The 16,090-nt window shown below is 47.6% G+C and overlaps 1 protein-coding gene across 2 annotated transcripts in view; it reads right to left on the minus strand.

Moving 5' to 3' along the window:
* The window catches only part of PAQR4 (progestin and adipoQ receptor family member 4), a 149,663-nt gene extending 134,727 nt beyond the window's left edge, over positions 1 to 14,936 (minus strand). The window contains exon 1 of one of the 2 annotated variants that reach the window (XM_078652881.1): positions 10,186 to 14,936. In XM_078652881.1, the coding sequence (XP_078509007.1) occupies positions 10,186 to 10,642 (457 nt within the window). In that variant the 5' untranslated portion in view covers positions 10,643 to 14,936. The other variant, XM_078652882.1, reaches the window with a different exon arrangement.
* Between the last annotated feature and the right edge of the window lie 1,154 nt (positions 14,937 to 16,090).

The following is a 16,090-nucleotide window of genomic DNA, read 5'->3' on the forward strand; positions in this document are numbered from 1 at the left end:
TGTCCCCCATCACCCTACATATACTGTTTTTCCACTTCGTCCCCCACCACCTGCTCCTCAGTTACCTTCCATCTCCACCTCCACCCACCTGCGGTCCTTTTTTTCCAGTTAGCATTTTTGAAACAAAAATATATATTTTTTTGATTAACCAATTTATGTAGGGCCGGCCTTCTTGGACTGATAAAAACAAAAATGAAATCAAATGGTGCCCGTATCATTCCGTGTGTACGTGTTCTAATGCATGCAGGTGTCAGTGGAATGACAACAACCATCCCTTTTTTTATTCTTACAATGCTGCACAGTGCACTACCCTATTTCTCATCCTGTGCCTCTATCAATATCTTTAATCTACATATACTTACCTCCTTTATGTATCTATATACTTTCAATGTACTTATGGATCTATATATTTATCACTTTCCTCTAATTTAGCATTTCCAATACACTACTCTATTTCTCAGCCTATACTTCTCTCAATATATCTTCTAGCCCAACCTTCTCACTCATCTCAAACTTCTTTCTACTCTTTCCAATGCACTACCCTATCTCTCATCCTATACATTTAACATCCTCTACATCCACGCTCTGATTTATCCCAAACCCCATACCACAACTATGATCCCCAAAAGAACCCTTTCTATACTCTCTCCTACTCTACCCCTCCTTGCATCATCTAACAACTCTTTTACTGTACTGATCCTCTAAAACAAACCTTTCTAAACTCTTCCCTCTGACTCCTCCCCTCCAAAACGCCTTTTTACTCATCCAAAAGCCTCCTCCTACTGCGGAGACCTAAAAAATATATATTTTTGTATCCTTTACTCGTATCCTTAACTATTATTTTCAATCAAAATAACAGACTAACATGTTCACTTCTCAAATTCCATATTCTACTATACTAATTCACCACTAATCCTTTATGTGTTCCAGAGTAGCGTGCTACTCGCCAATAAAGCGTCTCAACAACCCATAAGGGTTACAAGCGCTATATAAATGCAAACCTTTTCCCATTTCTACCCCTCCCCAACCCTTCTCAATCCAAATACCTGACTAACATATCCACCACTAAAATTACTTTCATGTTTCACCATACTAATTCAACACTAACCCTTATGGTTTCCAGAGTAGCATGCTACTTGTGCTTCAAAACCCCATCAGGGGTAGCAAGTGCTATATAAATACAAACCTCTTTACCTCTTCTATCCCTCCACCTACCCGTCTCTACCCAAATAACTGAATAACATATCCACTACTCAAATTACTTCATATTTCACTATACTAATTTTCAACACTAATCCTTTATGGGTTCTGGAGTGGCGTGCTACTAGCCAGAAAAGCGCTTCAACACCCATCAGGGGTAACAAGTGCTATATGAAAGCAAACCCTTCTTCTCCTTTTACCCCTCCGCTTTCCTTCTCACTCCAAATAACTGATTAATATCTGCCACTGAAATTACTTTCATATTTCACCATATTAATTGACCACTAATCCTTTATGGGCTTCCGGAGTAGCGTGCTTCAACACCCCATCAGGGGTAACAAGCGCTATATAAATACAAACCTTTTTTCCTCCTCTATCCTTCTGCTATCATTCCAAATCCAAATAACTGACTAACCTATCCACCACTTAAAATGTACTCGCATGTTTCACTATACTAATTCAACACTAATCCTCTTTGGGGTCCCGGAGTAGCGTGCTACTCGCCAAAAAAGCGCTTTGACGTCTCGTCTGGGGTAGTAAGCGCTATATAAATGCAATTACAATACAATACAATTTTTACACAATACGTTGATGCACATTCAAGTGTGAGGTGAAGTTCACATATGCGACGTTTTTTTCCATCCTCCTACCAAAACGTACACCTAGAATTCCACTCATCAGTGCCTTGCCACCGACTTGTACCTAGAAAAAAACGGCACGTTTAGAACTACTGGAAGGCGTTCGAGCACTCATCTGATTAATATTTTCATGCTGCAAAAACCACCACAGAGAATGAAACGGTGGTTGAAGTAAGTCCGGCTTGAAAGACTGCCAGGAGCTTGAAGAGCAAGCCCAGGCCAAGCTCCCAGGAGAACGGCAGAGGCGATCGGATTCGATGAGATCAGCAGATCTAATCCGGATGCTCGGTGCGGCCTGAAGGGTGTCCTTGTCCTGTTCAGAGTGTAAGTAACAGTGCACCGGTCGTGACAAAGAGCTACAGCGGATGAACAATGACCGAGCACACCTTGCAGTATTACTCACAGACAGAAAATAGGGCACATGCGCTCTGGGGCGAGAAACCAGAGACGCGATGCATCTCCTGCCAGCAGCATTGCCGACACCCTCGGAAGGTGAGACCTGATTTCTGCGTCGGGTGAGAAACGACATCCATCCGACAACGATCAAACTAGGGACCCTTACACAATCCCACGGGAAGAACGCCCTTACTCTCACCGGAACGGAGGGATGGGCGAGCCTAAGAATGGCCAGCGCTGCCAAGGTGCTAGAAGGCACTCCTTCTTGTGAAGGCGGCACTCACTCTCTATGGAGGGCTAACCTAAGAGGTAATAACCGACGCTAAGAACCCAAGCCAATGAAGATGAAACCAGCACTCACACTGCCAAGAATGGCCCGGGATCATCGGGTCTAAACGATGCCACAAAGGTGCCACGAAAACTATCACGAGTGAAAACGGTCCTCGCACCCTCCCTAAATGAGAAATGTGTGCCCACATGCACAGTCGGGCGGGAAAAGTGGACACACTAGTGATGGCAGGTCTACACCAGCCTCAGAAAGAACGAGCGGTGGGTGCACTAGGAGCTTCACGCAAGCTTTCGCTGGATATTTTTAGAGGACCCACAGAGAACTGAAGAGCAATGGGCTGAGCTAACAGGCTGCTCCAGTTTACAGATCACGTATTTTTCTGGTTTAATTTGGAAACCAGCCCCATTCGGAGCTCAGCGGGAGGAAGACGGATGGTAGGAGTAACAGCCGTGCAGTACACCTAGCAACTCTCACAGTTCCGCCAGCATTTCTTAATATTGACCAAGAACGTTCTGGGGCTCCCGCTCTGAAGCAAACATGTAGTTCTGCTCAGTGTGTCCCACCCGTCCTGAAGTCCTTTTTAACGGTCGGAGAGCCACTGAAGGCTCAAGCTTAATGCCTGGCTCGGTTCGAGGTCCCCTTGGACCCTCGAGCTCAAACGAGCCGAGCTTACAGCAGCCCACGCTGTTAAGTCATTGCTCATTTCTGCTTTCCCATCTCCCTTGCTCTGCAGTCTTTCTGCATGGGGTCTGCTTCCAACCATGCCCGTAGGGGTAATTTAAAATGCAGAAAACTTTCACAGCGCAAGCACCTTCATGAAAGTCTAATGTCGGAACTGTGCAGTGTGAATCCAGAAAAACGGATCAATGCCAGCTTCCTCCCTTCAGCTGAACAAACTGTGTGATCCTAGGCAATTGCTTTACTTTACTCTTCCTGCTTTTTATTCATGCAAAAAGAACAGATAATGGACGGAATACTGAATCAAACATTCACCCCCGTCACAGATCTGGGTTAAATCAATCCTGTTTTTGCATGTCACGCCATTCCAGATTAGACTCAGCCATATGCTAAAACAGTCTTCACCCTGTTCCCCATGGGAACAATCCAGCCCGAACTGCCAGGCCAGGTCCTCCCTGGACCAGAAACAAGCATCCTAGGACCGGTTTCAGGGTTTCATCCCTCGTCAGCCAGGATAGTTTGAATCTGGTGGCTTAGCAAGCATGAGACCCACCTCTGGGCATACCCTTCCCACTTAGGGCAACAAATGCAAAAGGAACAGATGATGGACAGAATCCTGAATCAAACATTCACCCCAGTCACATATCTGGGTTAAAACCATCTTTTTTTGGATGCAACACCATTCCAGTTTATACCCAGCCATATGCAAATCATCTGTGTGTCTTTTTCTTTCTAACCCTAAGTGCGCAGGGTATGCCCAGACGTGGGTCCCAGGCTCACTGTCACAGGATTCAAGTTAACCTGCCTGATGAGGGTTGATGCCCCGAAACCGGTCCCAGGATGCTTGTTTCTGGTCCAGGGAAGATCTGGCTTGGCACTTCGGACTGGACTGTTCCCACGAGGCACAGAGTCAAGACTGATTTGCATATATCGGGGTCTAAACTGGGGTGACATGGTGAACACAACAACCAGATCTATTGACTGGGGGTGAATGTTTGATTTGCTCTGCATTCCGTCCATCATCTGTGCCTTTTGCTTTCTCAACCTAAGCGCGTCGGGTATGCCCAGACGTGGGTCCCGGGCTCACTGGATTCAAGTTAGCCTGGCTGATGAGGGGGGATGCCCCAAACTGGTCCCAGGATGCTGGTTTCCGGTCCAGGAAGGACCTGACTTGGCAGTTCAGGCTGGACTGTTGCCATTTGGCACAGGGTCAAGACTGATTTGCATACGGCTGGGTGTAAACCGGGGAGCAAAAGAACAATTGATCTATTGACTGGGGGTGAATGCTTGATTTACTCTGCATTCCACCCATCACCTGCGTGTCTTTTTCTTTTTAACACCTTGGATGCTTGAGAAGCTCCTCTGCTGTGCTGGGCCATAATGGAAATGGGTGTGGTCATGACTAGCTCAGCTCGTCATGAGCACACGAGAGGTATACCTCATGACGAGCTGAGCTCGTCATGAGCATTGAAGGGGTTATTAATTAGCGCATTTGACAGCACCTTGAACTACATAAGTTCAGGATATACGCCCTAGAAAATTCTCTCTTGTATGTTAGCTACCTATAGGAGACATACGACACCTACCTTGTTACTTGGTTCTATGGCATAGTTGACAGGGCAGTCGGTGGTATGAAAGTTTCTATGTGTATCTTAAGTAAATTATCACTTTCAGCAAATGACTCTCTGTTCAGCGATATAAACTAATGTACTAAACTGAAACTCTACTACGTTCCGAGGAATACTTTTTGGAAATGTGAAACTTCCCTGTTCTGTGTTTACATGATATTTGTTGTTCAATTTACTTGCCAAATGTTTTGCTGGCTCAGCTCGTGCTTTGGTTCTTAGAGCCCAGACTAAAAAGGCTTGGCTCTCCCTGTTAATTTGCTGGCTCGCCTGCCTCAAGTCTTTTTACATTCCAGAACTGATGCCCAACCTCGCTTCGCCAATACAAATTAATTCATAACCACAACACTTTTGGTTACTCTAGAGCAGGGATCTACATGCACACTCACTCTGGCAATACACTTCGACGGTGACATTGACATGTAGCATACACTGTTGTAGTAGTTCAGAAGCAAACATACAGCTCTTCCAGTGCACCCCAGTCATGACCTATGGCACCCACAGCCTTTCCGTTACTGACACACAAACACACACACATCTCTGCCAATGCACCATGACAGATTCCACCCGGGGCTACAAGTAGTACTGGGACCCTCAGGCCTCTGCACCTCAATCCTGAACTGCAGAAGCCAGTCTGTGTCAGTGATGGGGCTTGTGTGTGTAGTAGTACCAGCAGTGCACCTCGCTGTCCTCTCTAAAGTCCCAAACACAATTGATGAATGCCTGCGAGTGCCCTGCAAATCACGCCAGAGATTCAGAAACGTATTGATGTGCAGCAGTCATTCACTTCAGCACCCCTTCTATTGCAGTCTACAATTACATTCCATTCCATTACTGGAATCCAAGGAGCTGTGACAATGCACCCTGGGGTGCATAGTAAGATTCAGGGGGTGTGGATGTCAAATTTTCAAACTAAAAAAAGCAGAGGGCTGCCGGGTAATAGGGTGAAATGACCACGGCTCGGGATGGACTGTTCCCATAAGGAGCAGGGTCAGTACAGATTTGTATTAGGTGGGTTTCTGGAGCTGATTTAGTTTGACAGCATAACTTATCCACCAAACTCAAGGACCGCTCACCCATTTTGGAGTCTAGCGGACTGCAAGTTTTACATCAACAGAGTAAAATGTACTCAATTGAAGTAAAACTTCCTCTTGAGGCCCGAAGAAGGAGGGGTCATCAGCGGTAAGCCACCCGACCGTCCATCCTATTCAGAGTGGACGGTTGGGTGGCTTTCTTTTTCTTTAACTGTCTGTCATAACCAAGTACATCTTGGCGATGAGGTATAGTAACAAAACCAAAGTTTGGCAAACCCCATACGTCACACCAATGGAAAAGCTTTTGGCTTTAGCAAATGGGTTTCAGTGGATAACGGGTTGGGAGTGTAACAGAGCTATTTAAAAAAAATGGTACGAAGCAGCCAGCTTCTATGCATTCTACTATTTGCAGTCCTGTTTGTCCAATTATAAAATCAGGATTCTCAATCCCAGAGTGCAAATAATAAATATGGACTGTACAAGCCAATCGCACAAGGAACTGGGAAATTTGAGGGATTTTTAACTGTGAAACTGCATGTCACAGAAAGCAGTCAAATGTTACCTAACAAACCAGTGTGATGTTTTCACAAAACATGGGAGCTTTGCAGCTAGCCCCCGAGGGTTTTCTTCTTAGCTAGTTTAGAGCTGGTGGTGTCTATTTTGCCAGTTCTTTCGTTAAAATGCGGAACGTCAGCACTATACAATTTGTATTTGCCTCCGTCTCACCTAGTCAAGTGTGAAAGCTGTTTACATGAGGCAAGAACATAATAAAACCTGTCTGCTAATATGTTGAAGAGAAACTAGTAAACAGATTGGGTGCTACATTAAAACCACTTCAGGCAGTTGCCTTGTGGATCCACTACACATGACCACAAGACAAAGACACATTTAGAACAAAGGTCTTTAAAAAAAAAAAAAAAAAAAATACCCTGTCCTAGGGAAGAGGGTGCACCGAAAAAATGAAAGGGTAATTTTGCTTGGGACCTTGAAAACCCTTCACTGGTTAAGTCAGAAATTATTTATGTACCACAGCATTTTACTTTTCATCTCTCCTGTCTGCCAGACCTCGAGCTGCAGCGATTTAATGCGGTCTTATGGTGCTGTAAACCCCTGTACAAATAAAGTAGCATTTCTGGTCAATGACCCCCTATCAGATATCCAAGCGGTAACTGAAAGTTAAGTGGCAAAGGGCTAATGCAACAAAATATTACCCAAATCATAGCGCGAGCAGCGGATGGTCACAGGAGGGACACTAATTACTCCAATCTGTGCTTGGTGCATGCACCACCAAAAGAAAGGGAAGTGGCACATGGCAAGCACTGCCAAATTAGAAGGCATCAAAGAAGTGTGACAACACAGCAACTGAATGGTAACCAATCAGCGGGTTCCACCCCCATTATTGAACACAAGAGTCTTGCCAGCGAGAATGCATGCCCTAGCACAAGCTCACACAGGCGAGACCTAAAAATTAACACCAGGCCGTGGGATAAATGTCTGGTGGTGTGTGTGGGTCATTTTTCAAAAACAAAATTAAGCCTTCTATCTAGAGAGGCACACTCTGTGAAAAATGATGGGCTGGAATGCTACCACGAGAAACCGACTGTAATTAAAATATTTGCCATCATTTTGTTTCATTAACTTTAACGAGTTTGATTGCCAGTATATGCTTGCAAACCTGAGACTAGTACAGCTTTCCGAACCTACTACTGCCAATATTTGTGAATTCCAACAAGTAGTACATTTGCATCGAATCAAGAATTATTTATACAGGTGGAGATTTGCTACTTTTTATGGTCTGGCTTGACAGCACAGCTTTCATCAGACAATATGTGAGAATCACTAGAGATGGGCTTTGGCTCTGCCCACATGCTGGGAGCCAGGAGTTCATGTTTCGATTGGGCAGTTGTTTGATTAAAGAAAAAAACGTGCTTACCTTCCACGCAGCTGTGATCATTTTGTTTATCAAGCGGCCAAAGCTTGATCTTTCAGGGGCACACATGATATTGCAATGCTATTAAAGTGTCTTAGATAACGAAATAATTTATGTTGTTTTCTCTAGCAGCAACACAGATAGGAGGGCAATAATTAAACTACATCAATTTTTAGATCTTGCTTGACAGTGCAACTGCCACCTTACCTTTTAACCCAGACCATTATTGTTCTAGTTATTTGCTTCCACGCAAATACATATCTATTGCCATGCTATTTACTTGTAATGCTTCACATTACCATACAGCATTCCTTAAAAAGCAGACCCTACTGGCATCGCCAATGCTTGTTTGATAAACCAGTCACTATGCATATTTAAGTTGCTGATTCAAAAAATGAACTCATTAAAACCGCTTAGTGAAATTAAGACAACTACAAAAAACAAAGACATAGAAGACCCGACTCAGCGCCCCCCCCCCCCCCCCCCCTTACCATGCATGCATGTGTTTTGGGGGCTGTCACCCACCCTGTCGCTACACCCCTCCCGGACATACTCCCATGTTACTCCAGTGCCACGGCCACCTGCACCTTAATGGCATTAAGAGGTAGTTATTTTGGTGACAAGCTTTTAACTAGCTCTGCCAATGTACATTATTAGTGATCCTAACTCTTAAGCCTTTGTGCCCCGCCCGTATTAGGGCTCCCGTCAACTCGGCCAATGAATCCCAAGATACAGACGAGACCCATTTTGAAGGTACACCACAGACCAAACGATCGCCTCTGCACTTTTGGGCAAGAAGCATTCCTGCCTGGACTTGAAGAAAAGCGCATTTCCGTCTGATAAAATCGATTTGCGGGATTCAGAGCCTAATTTCTACCCTTTGTAGCAAGTAAACGGTATCGCGGTCCTTTAAAAAAACAACATTGGACAAAAAAAAAAACCAACATGTTCGTCCCTAAAAGTAACGTTCTACACAGCCAAGACGTCCAAATCCTTAAGAATAGCAGAAGTATTTAAAAAAAAAAAATCACCACACAGCTGTCCATAAAGGGCAACGCTAGCGTTTCGTCCATTTAAACCACCATTAACTTATTGACCAGCTGAAACTAACATTTAGAAGTTGAACACAATCCTCGACAAATCGCGTCAGGCACTGTAAGAAATTTTAACTTAATACCTGTCTCTGCTAATAAATTATAGCGTTTAGGTGTAGCGCTCACACCCCGCCATAAACGTAGCTGAATTTGCTTAACTGCTTTCAATTAAGCAAGTTTCATTCACGCTAGGTGTCCTGCACAAGCATCAGTATAACAATCTCGCCCGCTCTTACTGTATCCAAAAAGGTCCGCCTCTTTACAAGTACAGTGGGCGACTTCGCCAGCTAACACAACATGTACAAAACCCCGAATGAGTAATGCTACACAGAAGTTAAACGCATACCATGCCTAAACAGGACACCCGTAGGCAGAAATTCCACACTTGAAATACACTTGACAAGGTTCAGGGCCTCAAAACAGGTTCCGTGTACGTTCTTGCTGCAGTAATAGCAAACTACTAAAACTTCAAATCCGAACTCCTTTCTCTTTTCTAAAAGAGCCGGGTTCTTAACTTCGGGGTGACTGACAGACTCCTCTGGGTGTAGTTATTCGCCTTTCACCATCTCCCTCTCAAACATGATGGCCCAACCCCTGCAACTCGTTGGCCCAACCCCTGCAACTCGTTTACCTAACCCTAAAAACGACACACAGGTGGAGAATTAAGTTTCAATTTTACTTGCTGAGCTGCACGTTATCGCAGTAACACCCTGCACCCCAGATTTTAGGATGGCTTTCGCAATAGGCGAAACCAGCTTAAAAGGACAGAAGTTGACGTCTGACCACCTGCCGCAGGTAAAGGGCTCAAGTGCCATCCAGGCACAGGAATAGAGCAACGGGAAGCTGTTCTGCACAATTGCACTTGATCAAAATCGTCATTTAGGATACTTCTGGCACTTACCTACAGTTCCTAATATGCAAGGCAGGTCTAAGTGTCTGAACTCGTCCTGATAGGAATGCATGGCGTTACTTGTGTTTCTATGCGCCCCCGCGTGCACCCTCTTTGCCAGGATCCTCGCAAGGGGTGCTGTGGTTGCCCAACTCATTGAGATCCGATGCGTGACACTGCTTGTGTTTCTATGCCTTATATGCCTCCCCCCCCATGCACCCTCAGAGGGTCCTCACAATGGGTGTAGATGTTGCCCAGTTTGTAGTGATAGGATTACATGGCAATGCTTGTGGGGCTTCACCGTGGGTGTAGAGGTTGCCCAGCTCGTTGCACTCAGATGTGTGGCACAGCGTTGCCCCACTTGTGTTTCAATGCCCTCCCCAACACGCGCGCTCAGCGCCAGCGTCCTCACCATGGCTGTAGATGTTGCCCAGCTCGTTGTGAAGGTAGAAGAGGCTCCGCACGCACTCGCCCCCGCTCGCTTCCGGCCGGTATCCGGTCAGCACAAACTTGTTGAACTGCAGATGCGGGGGGCAGCTCGCCCAGTCCAGCAGCCTTGGTCCAGCCAGGAAGGCCATGCGCGTCCGGGACACATGGGACGCTGCTCTCCCCGGCTCCAGAGCCCGAGGGTCCCGCCCAGGGCGCTCGCGGAGGCGCACCGAGGGCAAGGCGCCTTCGCCGTGGGCCGGGCGCGGAGAAGTCTCAGCCAGCAGAGAGCAGCGCTCCGTGATGGGCACGGCCGGAGAGCGGACAAACCCGTTGGCGGCCGTGGTGATGCTGTTGAAGCCGGCACGGAGTGCGCAGCAGTCGCAGGGAAGTGCCGGGGCCCGGCGGGTGCACTCGCAGCAACCACCTGAGTAGCCTACCATGGGCAGGGCCGAGGTGCAGGTCCCCTGCAGGAGGACCCTCCCACCAGAGCGCCCGGGGAGGAGGCGGGCGTCCTCTTAGCTCCTTAGTGACCGGAGGTCAGCCTCTGAGACGCATGCCGGGGGCGTCTCTCAAGTTCAACCGGCACAAAGTCTCCTAGGGTCGATGAGCTGCAAGCCCCCTGCTCACGCTGGCCATGCCTCTGGGCCACAGGAAAGGCGAAGATCCCACGGCGTGTGACTGGGGGCAGGAGATGTCCCACTCTTCGACTGTCGGCGGCAGGTGCAAGAGCACGGGAGAGGAGGCGGTGCTTCCAAACGTTGTGCTGGCCAAGGGTTCAATTCAACGCCAACAAGACCACGAGTCTTTGAAGATCACTGGATGATTCGCTTTCCAAGTGGACAACAATTCCCAGCACTGACACTAAGCACTAGCAAATGCTACCCCATGGAAAGGGCGGCAGAGGTGCCCGATGGGCTACTCAATGTCCAGAGAGCCTCGTGTATTCAAAGTTGGCAGCAGGTGTCAGTCGTTCGAGGGTCGGCACTGGGAAAAACCTCTGGTTATCTGAGCAGAGCAGGCAAGTGATTGGCAACCAAGGAGCTTCTTGGGCACAAATTTCGATATATGGTGGAGGACAAGTCTCAACACTAGTAGTGGGCGACAAGCAGTCAAAGTGTAACCCTTTAAGTATGCAAAACATCAGTGACAATTGAGAAGAAGCACTGAAGCGAGGGTTCTGTCAAACATGGCACTAGGTACAATTCTTTGCAAGCCTGCTCAGAATTCACTGTTCACTGGCACAAGCAGACATGAAGGTGAGGGTGGTAGTCGTTTGTGGATGCAGAGGCTGCCAAAAGTCAACTAAAAGCACCAAATATCAGGCAAGGCAAGAGAAAGGCTTTCTGGACTAACACACTGTTCAGCGCCTGGCAAAGTCTCTCCTGAGGACCTGATTATATGTACACAATTCCCAATAATTCAAAACATCCTCTCGAGGGGCAGAATACAAAATGTGGACGTCAGATGTGGTGCGGAGAAAGGAATTTCACTTGTCAGGCATAGGGTAATAATTCTACCAATGTCAAACTTGGACAAGGGCCTCCACAAAGGTCAGAAGTTTGGTAAGGATCCTCCTGAAGTTTGGTATCCAGCTACAAATTCTGAGTGTTAGGCCTAGGGTCAGAGGTGCTAAATTCAGGCACTGGTTTACTAATCCGCCAAATGCTGTGCAAGTTTAAGGGGTTTACCACTGACTGACGCAGGGTAAAGACTTTCCTAATGTCAGGGTGGGAGTAGGGGCTTTCTAAATGCCAAGAAGGTTTAAGGACTCTCCAAATATAGGTTTACAGACATTAATTATTCCAATGAGAAGCTCTCTAAATGTCAGGTAGACGCCAAGGGCCCACCAAACATCAGGCTTAGGCACATGGTAATTGCATTTCAAACGGCACGCATAAAGAGTGGGTAGACACTCCAAATGCCAGCCATGGGTAAAGTGAGAGCTCTCTTTGAGAATGTCAAGCTAAGACTTGGAGACAAACCGCAATGCCAGTTGCGGACAAGGAAATATATATCCCAATCCCTTGCATAGGCCCAGGATGCTGTCAAGGTGTTGACACAAGAAACAGTTGTCCCAGTGGCAGTGTAACACCACTACGTGATAGGAGCTGGCACGCACCTCTCTCAATGTCACACCTAAAAAGAGCTAACAGTTGGCTTTAAAGCAGGATAATTACTTTCTAATGTCAACCCTAGGCACATAATAATCGCTATGAACATAAGCTGGGGAACGGAACAAACACAGTACAAGTGCCAGCTTTGATAAAGCACCAATGTTCAGAATAGCTGACATGGGGTACTGGCTGAAGGTTGATTGTGGTGTCCAGGTGAAGCAGTCACAAACACTAGACATACCATAGTCAATGTTCAGCATCAAAGGTGGAAAAAACTACAAGGACAGTACAGAGCAACAGTTGTCAAGTAAGTAAAGGTTGTGTAGAAGACCAGAGTACAGCAAAAGGACATCTCAACGAGTAACGAGAGTCCGATGTAGGAAGAGGTTCTCCGAAAGTGGGCACAGACATAAAATTCATCAAGCAGCCAGAGACTGGGCATATAAAAGGTGGGTGTACGCACATGTCCTAAACACTTTTCCTCTCAGAGGAAGAACAACTGTACCACAAGTTCTTGTCTCAGGAGGGTGATTCTAACTGCTTGTCATGAGTTGAGAAGACACATTTATAAGTGCTTGCTGAAGGACAGTAGCTCTAGCACAACTTGTAGGGGCAAGATTTCGTCTCCAACAATGCATTAGGCTATCAAGGGACAGTCCTTAACACTGTTGCTCACCGTGAGTCAAGAGAGAAGAGTGAATACACACCCATACAAGAAATGGCAGCTCTACTAAAGCTCTGTGTGTCAAGGAAAGCGGATCTACCAGTGCTTGTAACAAGAATAATATTTTTTCGGTCAGTGATTTGGGCGGTGAATGGTGCTCAGAGTGGTTTATGGAAAATAAGGGCAGGTTTAAGAAAATAAGGGATTGTTATGAACCAAAGTTGATTTTATCAATGCTCGTCGACAAAAAAAGAAGTTTCTTCTAGGGTTTCTGTGGACGTGCAAAAGCAGCTCTATTGCGCTCTTTTCTAGATTTTGGCTTAGTTAGTGCTCGTCATGTTACAGCTCCACTATTGGTGTTTTAGTCACATAGATAGTCCTCAAAAAATTTGTGTCAGATGGAGGTTTTGGAAATACTACTAGCTGGATGGAGGATCTACTAGTATCTTACTGTCGGAGAGAAAGTTCTTATTGCAAGGGAAGAGTGGCTATTCTTGCAATAGTGGGGGAAGTCAATTGCTTGTTTGGAGAAAATATCTTTCTGCCATATCCTGTTGTGAGATGCCGTTGCATCAATAATAGTCTTCTATGGATGGCACTTCCACCAGCGGTGTTCTGTACACAGCATCTCTAGCTCTGCTTGTCCTTGATGGAAAAGTGATGGCAATATTCGTGATGGCAATATTCGTGGTTAGATGGCGAGTGGACTATTTTTTGTAGAAAAGTAGGTTTACCAATTCTCACTGTGTTCTAGCGTCTCAAACAGCAATTGTCATGGAATGATATCTCTACTACTCCACAGCATGAGATCGTACCTCCATTTGTTGTCAAATGGAACGACATTCTACAAGTGCTTCACAGGATGTCAACTTTCAATGCTAGTCGTGAGCCCGAGTTTAATAGGTCTCTGGCACAAAAACCTCAGACTTGGAAAAAATCGGATGGGAACTTCCTCAGCAGGGACAAGGCTCCAAATGGCTGTGAACAACTATTGGGATGAATCAACTGCTCCTGGAATGGGCGTTATAAACTGTTAGACTCCAATCAGCTCCACGTTCAATACAGCGCACCCTCTTAGATAAGTCTGATGCCCGTAGATGCTTGAGTACTCCCCTTGGGTGGGCACTTGAGGCTCAAGGCCTTGCCTCAAGTGGTGTTTGATACCAAGAGATTCCACGCTGATGGTCATGTAATACCAACGTGCCGTCTTCGATCACCGATTAATACATATTGAGGATTGAACCAAAGCAGGCATGCAGTGCTAACTTAGTCTGGCAGCCGATCTGTGCTCCAAGGGTTCACGGCCGGTTTGTGATCCCCGTCTTCAAGGTATTCCATGCTCCTAAAAAATGTCCAGGACATGAGACGACGTGTCCTCAAAGGTTAGAAGCAGCTTGTGATCCTATGGCATTCCGAGGACCCTCTGTCTCAAGGATAGCTTGCTCGACACCAGCAATCTGCACGGCGTTCTATGGCCTCTGCCTTCCAAAATGAGTGTGCATCCGGAGCCGGTACCAGGCGCTCCCAGACAGAGGGCGGCCTCACCTCCCGGTACCGGCCCCGGTGGGTCGCCTTATGCCCCTCGCTCTACGTCAGGCTCAGTGTCCTCCTTGCTCTGTGTCCCTCAGGCCGCCGGCCTTCCACCTCCGGCTCCCTCTTCGGCCCCAGGCTCTGGCTCTCCGGCTGGACCCGGCGGCCCACCGGCAACGCCGGCCCTGGGGGCCGGTGGTGGACCCGGCGCTGGCGGCTCAGCTCCCGCAGACCCCTCGCCGGCTCCACCGCGGTCCTGCTCCAGCTCCCCGGGCCGGAGACGGCTGGGGAAGGGAAAGCGGCAGTCCCCCCCTCGTGTCTTCAGCCGCAGCACCCACCGCCTCCTCTCCTCGGATTCCTCCTGCCCGCCCCCGGCGCGCGCTCCCACAGCAGGAGCAGCAGCATCTTCCTCACAGAGCGCGCGCTGGCCCAGACTCTCCAGGAAGCGCGCGCCCGAGCGCTCGCGGCGTGAAGCGCTCGCTGGCTCTAGTCAAAAGTGCGCGCCCAGGCCGTTCTCCAGAGGAAGCGTGCCTGGAACGAGCGCGACGCCGCGACCAATTGTCGTTAGAGAGGCACGCGCCGGAATTCCCCTAGGGTTCGCGCATTCGTTTTTAACGGAATTGACGGGCGCGAGAGTCGAGGCTCACCCCCTGTGTGGAGCGAGAGCGAGCGCCATCATGTACGAATCCTGACGAGAAACCGAGCGCGCGCTTTTTGGTCTGCTCCACTATCTGCTGTGCTGGTGAGCTTTTGCAAATTCGCTTTTACCGGATTGGATACTGAAGTCAGCCCTTGTAGGAATGCTCCTACCAGCACCTACACCACAGGAGCACACCACTAAAATTGAGGCGTGAAGTATTTCATGGTTGAGACTGAGTCATGGCAGGCACACGTGGTCTGCGGCCCACCATTGTATTGTATTGTACATTTCATTTACATAGCGCTTACTACCCCTGACGAGGCGTCGAAGCGCTTTTTTGGCAAGTAGCACGCTTCTCCGGGTCCAATAAAGGATTAGTGTTGAATTAGGATAGTGACATATTAAAGAAATTAAAGTGGTGGATAGGTTAGTCATTTATTTGGATTCGGAGGTATAGCGGAAGAATAGAAGAGGAATAAAGGTTTGTATTTATATAGCACTTGTTGCCCCTGATGGGGTGTTGAAGCGCTTTTTTCGGAGGGCGGGTAGTAGCACGCTACTCCGGAAATCCATAAAGGATTAGTGGTGAATTAGCAGGGCCTGGACTGGGAACCAAAACCGGCCCCGGGAAAAGTGCTCGGCTGCCCCCCCCCCCCGGGGGGAGGGTGGGGGTGCGACCAAGCTCCTTGCCGGGGTCGGTTTTCGCCCGATTTTGTTACAGGGCAGATTTTGCAGCTATGCTGCATAAACGGCCCTGTAACAAAAACGCCCCCAGGGGCCCAAAACCGTCCCCTACCCTTGCGGCGCACCGGGGTATTGCCCGGTGCCCGCTACGGCCTGTGAATTAGTATGGTGAAATATGAAAGTAATTTGAGTGGTGGATATTAGTTAGTTATTTGGAATGAGAAAGATAGCGAAGGGGGAGAAAGGTTTGCATTCA

Source organism: Lissotriton helveticus, chromosome 7 (genome assembly GCF_964261635.1).
Source record: "Lissotriton helveticus chromosome 7, aLisHel1.1, whole genome shotgun sequence".
In the NCBI taxonomy this organism is placed as follows: domain Eukaryota; kingdom Metazoa; phylum Chordata; class Amphibia; order Caudata; family Salamandridae; genus Lissotriton; species Lissotriton helveticus.